The following is a 13396-nucleotide window of genomic DNA, read 5'->3' as shown; positions in this document are numbered from 1 at the left end:
GTAAAACTCCAGGCAGGCGCCCTAAACCAGGCGAGAAAGGTCCCAAAGGACCCTTAGGTGAAGAGTCTCCCGAGGATGAGGAAAGCTCAGAGGATCCCACTGGTAAAACTCCAGGCAGGCGCCCTAAACCAAGCGAGAAAGGTCCCAAAGGACCCTTAGGTGAAGAGTCTCCCGAGGATGAGGAAAGCTCAGAGGATCCCACTGGTAAAACTCCAGGCAGGCGCCCTAAACCAGGCGAGAAAGGTCCCAAAGGCCTCTCAGATGGCCCCACCCTGGAGGAAGGATCATCCGAGGAAGACAAAAGCCCAGAGGATTCCGATTCTACTGGTAAAACGGCAGTCAGGCGCCCTAGACCAGGAAAGAAGGACGTCAGCGACCCTAATGGAGATTCTCCTTATGAGTATGAACGCCCTGAAAAAGTTCCGATGTCAGATCAAAATCAACCAAGAGATCCATCTTTTCCAGCTGGAACCTATCCTCATGATTTGTTTTGGCCAGAGCATTGTGCAAATCTTGGTAACATTGATCCCAGTCGCCTAGGAGATCTCTCATATTTGCAGCAAATGTTTCCACATTATTTCCGAAGACCAAAGGTTCGCCCTAATGCAGCTGAAGATTTCCCCAATCACCCAGTTGACATTCTCTCTCCAAAGGGTGATGATGCGGATGATTTTGGAAGCCCAGATTTAGTTCCTGGTTTAAATACCAATGTTTTGAATCATCGAAGAGATCCTGCTTTGTCAAAGGGATCCTTTTCTGGAAGAGACATAATAACAGAGATGCGCCCTAGTCTCACCTTATCTGGAAATTCTCCTAATGATTTTGAAGGTTCTCCTGGAACTCTTGTTTTAGACACCAATGAATCAGATAATATTGATCCAAATCACTCTGGACGTCTCGGTATCTTGCCGGGAAGTCTACAGGGCAATTCTCTCCCCTCTGGGGCCCGCCCAGATTCAGAGGCCAATGATCCAAATCGTTTAGGTTTCCGTGTCGTGACAGGGACTCAACAGGGTAATTCTCTCCCCTCCGGGGCCCGCCCAGATTCAGAGGCCAATGATCCAAATCGTTTAGGTTTCCGTGTCGTGACAGGGACTCAACAGGGTAATTCGCTCCCCTCCGGGGCCCGCCCAGATTCAGAGGCCAATGATCCAAATCGTTTAGGTTTCCGTGTCGTGACGGGAACTCAACAGGGTAATTCTCTTCCCTCCGGGGCCCGCCCAGATTCAGAGGCCAATGATCCAAATCGTTTAGGTTTCCGTTTCGTGACGGGAACTCAACAGGATAATTCTCTCCCCTCTGGGGCCCGCCCAGATTCAGAGGCCAAAGATCCAAATCGTTTAGGTTTCCGTGTCGTGACGGGAACTCAACAGGATAATTCTCTCCCCTCTGGGGCCCGCCCAGATTCAGAGGCCAAAGATCCAAATCGTTTAGGTTTCCGTGTCGTGACGGGAACTCAACAGGGTAATTCTCTCCCCTCCGGGGCCCGCCCAGATTCAGAGGCCAAAGATCCAAATCGTTTAGGTTTCCGTGTTGTGACGGGAACTCAACAGGATAATTCTCTCCCCTCCGGGGCCCGCCCAGATTCAGAGGCCAATGATCCAAATCGTTTAGGTTTCCGTGTCGTGACAGGGACTCAACAGGGTAATTCTCTCCCCTCCGGGGCCCGCCCAGATTCAGAGGCCAAAGATCCAAATCGTTTAGGTTTCCGTGTCGTGATGGGAACTCAACAGGATAATTCTCTCCCCTCTGGGGCCCGCCCAGATTCAGAGGCCAAAGATCCAAATCGTTTAGGTTTCCGTGTCGTGACGGGAACTCAACAGGATAATTCTCTCCCCTCCGGGGCCCGCCCAGATTCAGAGGCCAATGATCCAAATCGTTTAGGTTTCCGTTTCGTGACGGGAACTCAACAGGATAATTCTCTCCCCTCCGGGGCCCGCCCAGATTCAGAGGCCAATGATCCAAATCGTTTAGGTTTCCGTGTCGTGACGGGAACTCAACAGGGTAATTCTCTCCCCTCCGGGGCCCGCCCAGATTCAGAGGCCAATGATCCAAATCGTTTAGGTTTCCGTGTCATGACGGGGACTCAACAGGGTAATTCGCTCCCCTCTGGGGCCCGCCCAGATTCAGAGGCCAATGATCCAAATCGTTTAGGTTTCCGTGTCATGACGGGAACTCAACAGGGTAATTCTCTCCTCTCCGGGGCCCGTCCAGGTTTGGAGGCCAAGGATCCAAATCTCTCTGGAGATCCCTCTTCACGAAAGGGTGGTCTTTTCTCTGGTTTGATTCAAGCTGGTTTGAATACTATGGGTGGGGTTGCTGGAAAGCTGTCTAGTGTCATCCCTTCTGTGGGGAGATCTGGCACGGGAGGTTCTCTCAACGCTCAAGCCTCTCCAGATTCCACAGGAAATGACCCAGGTGTCTCTGGACGTCTCGGTATCTTGACGGGGACTCAACAGGGTAATTCGCTCCCCTCCGGGGCCCGCCCAGATTCAGGGGCCAATGATCCAAATCGTTTAGGTTTCCGTGTCGTGACGGGGACTCAACAGGGTAATTCGCTCCCCTCCGGGGCCCACCCAGATTCAGAGGCCAATGATCCAAATCGTTTAGGTTTCCGTGTCATGACGGGAACTCAACAGGGTAATTCTCTCCTCTCCGGGGCCCGTCCAGATTCAGGGGCCAAGGATCCAAATCTCTCTGGAGATCCCTCTTCACGAAAGGGTGGTCTTTTCTCTGGTTTGATTCAAGCTGGTTTGAATACTATGGGTGGGGTTGCTGGAAAGCTGTCTAGTGTCATCCCTTCTGTGGGGAGATCTGGCACGGGAGGTTCTCTCAATGCTCAAGCCTCTCCAGATTCCACAGGAAATGACCCAGGTGTCTCTGGACGTCTCGGTATCTTGACGGGAACAAAACAGGGTAATTCTCTCCGCTCCGGGGCCCGTCCAGATTCAGGGGCCAATGATCCAAATCGTTTAGGTCTCCGTGTCATGACTGGAACTCAACAGGGTAATTCTCTCCCCTCCGGAGCCCGTCCAGGTTCGGAGGCCAATGACCCAAATCTCTCTGGAGATCCCTCTTCACGAAAGGGTAGTCTTTTCTCTGGTTGGATTCAAGCTGGCTTGGATACTGTGGGTGGGGTTGCCGGAAAGCTGTCTAGTGTCATCCCTTCTGTGGGGAGATCTGGCACGGGAGGTTCTCTCACCGCTCAAACGTCCACAGGAAATGCTCCAGATCAGCCTGGGACGTCCTTCTCCTTAAACGGATTGGGAGAGGGTAGCTTTTCCACTTCTCGGGGCTCTTCCAATGACCAGAATCCTGCCAGAGACGGGTCCTCTTCTACAACATCCAGAACGGGTGGCTTTCTCTTTCCTCAGTCCCAGGCTGGGTCTTCGATCAATGCCGCCATGGTCCCAGGGGGCTCTTCTTCTGTACAGGCCACTGGCCAGGGGTCTGCGCAACGCGTCGCGGCCCCAATTCCCCAAGCTGGTTCCACCTCCACAAAGGGAACTGGAACGGGAGGCTTCCTGAGCTCACTGTTTGGCGGAGGCTCAGAGGCAAAAGCCCCGAATCGTTCAGGAGGTTTATTTTCACTGAGTGGAGCTACAAAAGTCAGTTCCCTCCCTTCTCAGTCACAGCCAAGCCCTCAGAGAAGTGCCCGATTAGTGAAACGCAGTTTGGGAAATGAGGGTGGGGACGACGTGACGGGATTAGTTGACGAGACCCTTGGTGCTTCGGGCGTGTCGTCCCTGAGCTCGCCTCAGCTTGAAAACACCCTCCCTCCACTTGGAGATCCCCTGCCTGAAGGCAGTACCGACGGCCGAGGAAGACGTCCCAGCCGCTTGGATGAAGAGCTTCCATCCGCAGAAGGAAACGTGGGGTCCCTTTCTCCTTCAGTCATGGTTCGAGTCCACACCGGAAGAGGGGATCAGGGTAAGTCATGAAGCGTTGTATTTATTCTGTACCAGCTCGCCTGTTTCATAATCTAACACCCAAAAGTACCTGAACGAGGTCAGGGGTGGTTGTGGGATTGGTCTTTAAAGTGGCACACAAGCCAACATGGATTCCAGCGAAAGCTAAGATCTCTAGGTTCCAGGATTGAAAAGACAGGGGCTCTCCTTCTATTTTCTCTACCCCAATGGATCACTGTTTTAATAACGTGGAAGATGAACTTCTTAGGAACTGGACTGGCTCTTGGGCTCCGGATTGTTTTTGACAGGATCTGAAGTCTGGCCCAAAATTAGTCCAAATGGGGTCTTTGGACTAAGCTGCAGGTTGGACATGGGGCAATATCACATCGCCCCTTTGCTCCTGAGACCAGAGAAAACATTGAGATAACTTCCCTTCCCACAGAGACATTCTTATGCCGGCTTCGCCATGGGGGAGACTGAGTGGGATCGAGCCGAGGAACTGATATTGGTTAGGGCTGCTCAATCGCTCGAGAATTTGCTATGCTTTTCCTGGCCTCTAGGCAAGGATGCCAATCTCAGGATGAGAGGAGGTTGTGTTTCTGGCACGTGCCACGCTTTTGAAGCCTGCACACTCCTCGCCGCTCAGAGGCTCAGCATCAAGCTCTTTGTACGCAAGGATCCTTCTCCTCTTGGCTTTCTCTGCCTGTGTGACACTACTTGCCCCCCTGCCCCAGGACCTGGCCCTGAAATCTTGTGGGAATGGATGCTGCTGCCCTGGTTCCAAATGTCAATGAGTTCTCCTGTTCTTCTCGCCCTCCAGTTGACCTTTTGCTCCAAAATAGCAGTTGCCGTGGGAGCTTTCCACAGGCGGGGAGAGGAGCAGGAACAGGGCCTCCCTCCTAGCCTTGCTGGTGGCGTGAGAACGTAAAGCCAATTCAGAAGGATGGCAAATATTCCATCCCTCTGAATTGGCTTTACGTTCTCGCGCCACCCCAGCCTAGGATCCTGATAGGCAAATAAGGCTTGTGCTGTGGAGCATCGGCTCTCCCCCACCAGGCTCACCTGCCGCTCTTCAGAGGGAAGGTGTCCCATCTCACAAACAGCACATGTGCAAAAAGTCCTGTTATTATCCCTGCCATAGGCAGCTGGATAGCTCAGGGACTGAGGTCTCCGGCTGAGTTCGATTTTCCCCACAAGGCCTGCTTGACAGGAGCTGGACTCGATCATTCATAGGGTTTCTTCCAGCTCTGTGGTTCAAAGATGATGATGATGTCCAGTTAAAGCCAGAGTGTGCAAAGCCAGAGGACTGGGCCAAGGAGGGTGTGGTTTTCCCTTGGGCTGCACCAAGTCTGAGGAGGGAAGCACCTTTGATATTTTTGGAACATGCTTCCATCGGCCCATCATTTCAGAGTAAAAGCGTTGCTCCTGGAGGTTTCCAGGAACAGAATATTAGCCACCTTCTACCGTGCCCAGATTTTTCCAGTTAGGAGCACACAAGGGTGAGTCGAATGGGGAACTCCGAATTCTCGGTGCCTTCTTCCTGCCAGATTTCTCTGCCTGACACCCAGGCCAGCTGAGTACCAGAATTGGACTGGTTCCCTCTGAGGTTACTGTCACTATCACCCCTGGGCCTTCAGACAATGCCATCCCTTTCAATGCCCACGCGCCAGCTCCAGTGGCATTTTAAAGCGGTACGTCTACAAACTTGTGTATCCTTGCAGCTCTGCAACCGCTCAGGTCAGAAGATCCCGAGATCCAGTTCCTCCCATTGGGCCCGACAGAAGTCACCGACGACGGCCGTATCTTCCGCTATGCCGTGAGTGCTGTTCTTGTGCCTGTTCGAGAGACAGGCCAAACCCTCCAAGACTGGGGAGGGTCTGTGGGTCTGGCAGAGGCCAGTGGCAGATGGGCAGAAGGCCCGCCCTTCCCAGCTCGGAGCAGGTGCCCCAATGTCGTTAGAACTCTCCTGGCCCTGACCCAACTCTGTGCCAGCGTTGTGTGTTCCTGGGGACGGAACACAGGTGTCGATCTCAAGGTGACTTTGGTTCCTCCCCTGCCCAGCCTTTTCCCTCTCCTCATCTGACAACAGGTCTTAGCCAGAAGCCCTCCCTGCTGCTTGAAATCTGCCTGAGGTGAGCCGGCAGAAGAGCACTCTGCTGGCAGAAGGGGAGAGCAGAAGAGCCTAGTAGCTAGTCTTCTCCCTCTACAATTGGTGCTCCAGAGCAGATGTTTTCAGGATCAGACGAAATGGGTGGAAAGAACTGGCTCAGACCACACAGTGTGGCTTCTCCCTCTTAGGGCACACAATTTATTTTATTTATTGGCAGCCCCAGCAATGTCTGTTTGCTGCTCTCATGCAGAGCTGGGGAACATTCCTGGGCTGTCACTCCCCAAATGCTAGGGGTTCCAGGGCAAACATGAAATGAAACCCCACGACCCTTACCAAGCTCTGCCCTCAGGCATGTCCGATAGCCGGAAGGCAGAGCTTGGCAAGGAGGAATGACTTCTCATTGCCCACTTGAGCCCCACAGACTGGCCGCTGGGAAACCGGTGAACTGGTGTCCTGTGGCAAATCATTGCATACTTTCCAGAATGGGACAAGCACTTCCTTCTTTTCCTGGCCAGGCTGGCGTTTCATTTTCTTCCTCTCTCTTTGCAGACCCAGGTGACCAACGCAGATGGAAGCCAGGTGGTGCTTCAGAGCACACCCCTTTCCCTCCCCTCAAAGCAGGGGGGCAGCAACACAGACTTAGCCGTGAGCCCCGCTATCCCTTACAGCCCTCTCTTGGCCGTCTCTCCCAGCACACTGTCGACCATGGTAAGGGGCGGGTGGGAGGGTGGGGAGACACAACCCCCCCCTAAGAATTCGCTTGTTCTGTGCATTATCTGTTGACACCTTTCAACTTTTTTTTTTAAAACGGGGGGTTACATGTTGAGGCCCTATGATGCATTTTCAACAGAGGAACAACAATGATTCTGAGAAAGTTTGGGGTGTGGTGGGGAGATAAGGAGAACAAGGATGATCAGAGAACTGGAAAGCCAGTACGGTGTCCATTTCTGGAAACCACACTTTAAGGGTGCCAAGAAACAAGCAAGTTCAGAGCGGGGCAAGAAGGATGATCAGGGAACTGGAAACCAAGCCCTAGGAGGAAAGACTGAAAGAAGCAGGCCTGTTTAGCCTTGAGCAAAGAAGTTGGAGGGGAGATAGGAGAGCACTCTTCAAAGACTTGTAAAGTAGTCCTAATGGAAGAGGGGCAGGATCTCTTCTTGATCATCCCAGAATGCAAGATACATAATAATAGGTTTGAGCTACAGGAAGCGTGAGCTACAGGGACGTGGTGGCGCTGCAGGCTAAACCGCAGAAGCCTCTGTGCTGCAAGGTCAGAAGACCAGCCGTTGTAAGATCGAATCCAGGCGACGGAGTGAGCTCCCCTTGCTTTGTCCCAGCTCCTTGCCAACCTAGCAGTTCGAAAGCATGCAAATGCAAGTAGATAAATAGGGACCACTTCGGTGGGAAGGTCACAGCTTTCTGTGTCTAGTCGCGCTGGCCACGTGGCAACGGAAACTGTCTTTGGACAAGTGCTGGCTCTACAGCTTGAAAATGGGATTAGCACCACCCCCTAGAGTCGGACACGACTGGACTAAAAATGTCAATGAGAACCTTTACCTTTTTACAGGAAACCAGATTTAGGCTGAATATCAGGAAAAACTTCCAAACTGTTAATTGGACAACCACCTGGCAGATCTGCTTTGATTTGGGTTCCTGCCTTGAGCAGGGGGTTTGACTGGATGGCCTTACAAGCCCCTTCCATCCCCATTATTCTAGGATTCTAAGTTCCTAATGGGTACATCACAAAATTACAGGGACACAGCAGTTTTCCTCTTTGTCCCACATGTGACAGGAGTCAGGACAGCGATCCAGCCCTTACCCTCTGTGTTTGGACACAGGAAATCCAGAGCTAGGGTCTTCCCACCAGCTAACTACTCTGTCCCTCCCTGAAGACCCCCCCCAAAGAGTCTGTTGCAGGGAAGTCCCTCAAGAGGTTAACCTTCAATGCCACTTCAGCTGAAAGCAAACACACCACAATGGATCCGCACAACTCATTCTGCTTTTTCTCGGCCTGGCAGGTCTTCGGCGAGGGTGTCTTGTCTGAAGAGGAACGCCGACTTCTTTCAGAGGTGCGTGGCTGCGGCTTCATTGCTCTTCATTCACAAGGAGGGACAACAGACAGGACGGCACCTGATACCTAGAACCTCAGGGGCCAAACACCTGGGCAGCTGCCACCAGATGACTGGGTCTCTCCAGCAGTTGGGCATCCTTCCTCTGGTTCATGTACTGCTCTCACCAAATGCCGTACATGACAGATCAAAGTAAAGCCTGGAACGCCCCCCCCCTGAAAGCCCCTTCCCAAATTTGGCTTGAAGACAATCCCTTAGGACAGGAAGGGGCATGGATTTTCTTTGGCGGGCAGCCGATTCTGTCTCTTCCATCGAGGTCTTCCCTGCCCCATGGCTCTCTCTTCTTCTTGGTCCCTTCACAGGTTGCCGAGGGAGGTGTAAACGCCCAAATCATCCGAGGGCCGTCGCTTTCTTACGCTGCTAACCCAGCCAACCCCACCTTGTCGTTTACCATTCAGTGGTCCACCAGCAAAGGGGGAAAACCCACCACGCTCTCTACCGTAAACCTAGTAAGTGTCTTAAAGGGTAGTGGAGGGATCTTCGTGCCCCCTGTTGGTGTGTGATCCTCAGTCTGCAGTCTCGCTTAGCTCTGCACCTACCTAGCGCTCCAAACAAGAAAGCATCAGAGGCATCAAGACCTGCCTCCACCTGCCGGTCGCTTGGGAACTTAAGCAGGAGCACACTCTTGCTCTACTGTCCTGCTTGGTGTGGACCGTTGGTCGAACTGGACACCCTTCATCTTCCCTGGGCCTCCCCTTCCCGTAGTTTCCTCCGATAGTTGGAAACACTGGGGAAAGGACAGAGTTTGAGGTCCTCTGTGCACTAGACCAGCACAACTGGGGACACCATCAAGGCAACGTGGGTCCAACCAACTGGTCTTGTGGGGGGGGGGATGGCTCCCGTTTTCCAACTACCATATTTTTCCATGTATAACATGATACTTTTATCAAAAATCTTTAAACTAAAAATTGAGGGCCGTGTTATACATGGAAGTAAGGGGGGAGGGATCAAAGTGCTGCAGAATCACAGCCTTTTGGTCCTGCAGCCCTTTCATCACTGCATTACCCCTCCATTCAGGCCTTAAGTAATGGAGGGGTACAGCAGTGATGAAAGGGCTGCAGGATCAAAGGGCTGTGTCCCTGCAGCCCTTTGATCGCTGCTTTCCCCCTTCACTTCTGCAGCCCTTTGATCACTGCTTTCAGAGGGCTTAGGAAAAGTGGGGCTCATCTTATACCTTGGGTTGTCTTATATATGGAAAAATACAGTAGCTTCCAGTTTCCACACAGATGGAAAATGCCAGGAGAAGATGGGAGAGCTGTCCACAGACATGAGGCTGCATTCAGTCCGGGACAAGCCTTTTGTGAAGGAACCCACTGTTGCCAAAAGCGGGAGGTGGCAGCATTCACCAAAAATGAAGAAGAATGTTAGGCACGTGTCAAAGAAGGCACGGATGCCAGTAAATTGCTTGCCACTCCATAGAGTTTTCAAAGAGACTGCCATGCGAAGTCTTGTGTCAGCATGGGACGGAGGGATGGCCCACTGGGCTCAGTGGGGTTTACTCCCAGGGAGATGGGAAGAGAATAGCCGCCTCTTGTCACAGACATCATGTGTGGTTCTCGGAATGTCTTGGGATGGTTCTTTCGCATAGGTAGGCTTGCCCTCCAGGTGAGCCTGTGTCCTCTTCTGAATTCCTCAGAACCGGGTACAGGAGCAGTAGCTGCTGCAAAACCCCGGCAATTCATAATCCTGATGATGCTCCTACAGATCTGGAGGAGTGGGGGAATCTTTCTCCCATGAGACCCCTGCAATTTATCCTGCATGTACTGCATTGCACACAACCAAATATTGTGGCTCGTACTGTCTTACGTATGACAACGTGCAGTGGCGTCGTTTTGTAAAAGTGAAGATGGTGGCCTTTGAGCCAAACGAGATAAGCTGGACGATACAGTTTATTGCTATAGATAGAGGAGAAGGGAAAAGTGCCCCTGAGTAAGGTCCAAAAGGCCAGAGATACCATATGGACAACACAAATGAGGTTTGTGTTGTCCAAGCCTTTCAGGGGCTCAGAGGCAAAGTGGGCGGGTTGTGCAAGAGTCGTTGCCTGACGCGGACATCGCCTTCCTCCCCTTGCCTGGTGCGAGCGCCTCAGGGCTCCTGCACCGTGCACCCAGTGGGCGAGGGGGACAAAACCCAGCAGAAGGGAGGGACTGACTCCACTTGTGCCATTGCAGGAAGTTCATCCGAGAGTCGCTTTCGACGTTTCCGGTGGCAAGCTGATAATCAGACTTTCTCTGGACAGGTAAGGGCATCTTATCAAGGAGTGTTATACACGGAAAAAATATGGTAGTCTAGCACTCCCCTTCATTGAATGCAACTGCCGCGTAGCAGAGAGCCAACCACAGGTCCATCCAGTTTGGATGCTGTGGGTGCTCCTACCACCCAGGCCACCCTTTTGCGGTCGTCCGGTCTCCTTTCGAAGGCGCCTGCCTCCCTTCCGTTCCAGGAGCACTTCCTTAACGGAGGGACCCCGTCTCGTGCCTTCTCCCCTCCCTGGACGGCTGGACCTTCAGAAACCTGCCGTTCTTTACTTCCCAGACTCTTGTGAATCCTAGAAGCCAACTCCCAATCAGCCCGCTGCCTACGGGATCCCTCCATGGCTAATTAGGGGCCAGGGAACACCTATTCCTTGGCCGAACATCCCCGCAAGCTGCTTTTGGCTCAGAGCTTGGAAACGTTCCTTTTTGGCATCCCTCCCAGAGGCCGCAACGGATGACCCCCCGTCATCTCGAAAGGCAGACTTTCCAGGCATTGCTGCTCCAAGTTGGTGGACTGGCCAGGTAGTCAGTCTTCTGTTGGTTCACCTTTTCACTTCTCTCTCTCTCTTGCAGTGCTGACGACATATTAATCTCCACACCCGGAGGAGATGGGAATGTAAGTAGACGTGGGTCCCCTTTGCTTCCGTTTCTGAGATTACACCAAGGCATGTCGGGGCCCTTAGTACATGAAGGCGCTCTCTCTGTTTGGGAGGGCCACAGCCAACAGCTTTCTCAAAAAGATGGGCACAAGTGCGAGATGTTTACGAGAGGGCAAAGACACCCACAGAGTTCTTCCCTTCAGGTGCAATTTCACACAGAAAGGGCAATGAAAGAAGCTAAGACATGGTAGTAGGATACAAAGCTATCCAAGCAGCGATAGGAATCACAGTGAGGCCACTTGCACAGTCCCATAGAGAGAAACCCGATGCTCGCTTGCATCCATCGCGCCAGGGACCTGGTCAAGAACCCTCACAGGATGAGGCCAAAGCCAGTGAGCTAACAGGGCTCCCTTTTCAGACAATCCCCCATCTGCTGCCTTAGGGAAGCGGAGGCCCAAAACAACATTTTCCTCTCAGATTTTGTGGGGTTCTGCCTATGCTCCCTGTGCTCAGCTCTTTTGGGGAACGGGGTGTGGGCAACGAACCTTCTGCACGCCCCAGCCCCACCATTCAACCGCCATGCCGAAAGGCCCAAAGCCCACTTCCAGAGCAGGCTGTGGCTGTCCTCCAGCCTCCATGGGGGGCTCCTAGCCGGGCTCAGCTCTAAATCCACTTCTCTGTTTTCCCAGACGGACCAGTACAAACAGCAGAGTGAAGTCATTGTGAGAAAGGTGCTGGACGCTCTGAACCGTAAGTGAGCTTTGCTACTAAGGAGGTGGTGGGGGTTCCCCCCCCCCACTATCCTGGAAGCCCCTAACCTTTGTGAGCACAAGAACCCCGTGCTCACCATGCAGTGCCAGTAAGATCCCTGGGATGTGAGATGGGCCCTTTCCTCGTGCTGCATCCTGTCCCCCTTTGAAACACGATTCCAAGCCGGAAGGAAGCCCCATCTGAATGTCTAACGGTGCCAAATCCTTGCTATTTCATTTCATTTAACTTGGAACACTTTGTTATACCATGTTTATGTTTTATTGTGCCGTGAACGGCTCAGAGTGATCCCATCGGTCAGATGGGTGGTATCAAAATTGAATGAATGAATGAATGAACTCTATCTCCCCAAGGTGAAAGGGGGAAAACATGGGGTGCCGCTGAACTGGGAGGGGGGGCAATCTGGCAAAGAAGTCGTCCACGTCCAGGATGCCCCGTTATGTGGGACTGAGCTCCTCTTTCCCATTCTTCCTTTTAGGTCGCTCCCTAGAGCACGCCCCGACCCTCTCCATATTGCGCGCCATGCATAACCCAGCGGTGACTGTTCAGCAGGTAAGAAGCGTAATTTGTAAAAAAAAAATGTTATTTGCGAGCCCCTGAGCCTCTGGGTGGTTGGGACAGGGCACTTATTCCACAAAAATGGGAGGATCCAAGACACAGACCCTCCGAGTTCCCCGCAAACGGCCAGCTTCCCCAGTAAGCCATTTCTTCTGAATGGAACTTGGCCCCTTCCTTCTGCTGGAAGGTGACCTCCTCACCCCCCCGGCTGGACCTCCTGTTCCCAATGCTCTGAACAGTGGCCCAGACCTCCCTGCTGGTCTCTTCATAGAGAGCTGGAGAGCTCAGTGGTTTAAGGCATATCTGGCGGCAGACCCAGAGGTTGGGGGTTCGATTCCCCGCTGGGCCTCCTTGATAGGCTGGATGGTCCCACAGGGTCCCTTCCAGCTCTGCCGTTCTGTTATTGTTACTTCTTAACAGTGTGAACCACCTCTCCATTTTAAAAAGAAAATTAAGGTGCCCAGGAATTTAAAGAAAGCTGAATTCTTGACCCTGCCAGACTCTGAAGACGTCCTTTTGATTTTATGACGATACCTCGCCGTTTTCCGCAGTTCTTGGGAAAGGAAGCCAAGGGGTGGGGCGAAGGGGCGGCCTGAACCCCAGTCCCCACAGATCTCGGGGGCTGGGGAGAGGACGGTAGAAAGGCTACATCCCCTTTCCTAAATCAGGACTGAGGAGAAGGAAGGAATCACTGACGGTCTTTTCTGAATTAGGCCATGCTGCACATCCAGGAGACGGCATGAAGAGCAGAATGGACACCGCTTCGGCCGAGACCCTCCCCGTGGCATTGGCTCACAGCTGCCCCCCCCCCACGTCCGCCGCAGATCTACTCCCTCACCCTTGAGAATCAATCAGAAGCTGGCTGCTGTGGCTGAAAATGATTTTTTCCCCCAGGCCCAAGACTTCTTGGGACCCTTTTCAAAAACCGAACTGTGGGACAGATGTGTTTTCAATGATGCTTGTGTTTGAAACGGTCAAAAACACCACCACCCTCATCAAGATATGCTGCTCTGCTTCTTAAGATCACATACAGATCTGCCAGAATGCATAAATAAATAGTGCATAACCA

At 52.7% G+C, this 13396-nt stretch overlaps 1 protein-coding gene across 1 annotated transcript in view; it reads left to right on the top strand.

Annotated features, from left to right (window-relative positions):
• LOC140706433 (uncharacterized) overlaps nucleotides 1–13392 on the top strand; it is a 53765-nt gene extending 40373 nt beyond the window's left edge. Inside the window, exons 3-12 of the mRNA XM_078391739.1 lie at nucleotides 13–3930; nucleotides 5630–5724; nucleotides 6568–6726; nucleotides 8037–8087; nucleotides 8450–8596; nucleotides 10319–10386; nucleotides 10976–11018; nucleotides 11691–11751; nucleotides 12248–12321; nucleotides 13041–13392. Coding sequence (XP_078247865.1) covers nucleotides 13–3930; nucleotides 5630–5724; nucleotides 6568–6726; nucleotides 8037–8087; nucleotides 8450–8596; nucleotides 10319–10386; nucleotides 10976–11018; nucleotides 11691–11751; nucleotides 12248–12321; nucleotides 13041–13070 — 4646 coding nt within the window. The 3' untranslated portion in view covers nucleotides 13071–13392. The remainder of the gene's footprint in view (nucleotides 1–12; nucleotides 3931–5629; nucleotides 5725–6567; nucleotides 6727–8036; nucleotides 8088–8449; nucleotides 8597–10318; nucleotides 10387–10975; nucleotides 11019–11690; nucleotides 11752–12247; nucleotides 12322–13040) is intronic.
• The last annotated feature ends 4 nt before the right edge of the window (nucleotides 13393–13396 follow it).

This window comes from Pogona vitticeps, chromosome 4, assembly GCF_051106095.1.
Source record: "Pogona vitticeps strain Pit_001003342236 chromosome 4, PviZW2.1, whole genome shotgun sequence".
NCBI classification, from domain to species: domain Eukaryota; kingdom Metazoa; phylum Chordata; class Lepidosauria; order Squamata; family Agamidae; genus Pogona; species Pogona vitticeps.
The sequence above is the reverse complement of the archived record's forward strand: the minus strand, read 5'-3'. Positions and strand labels throughout refer to the sequence as shown.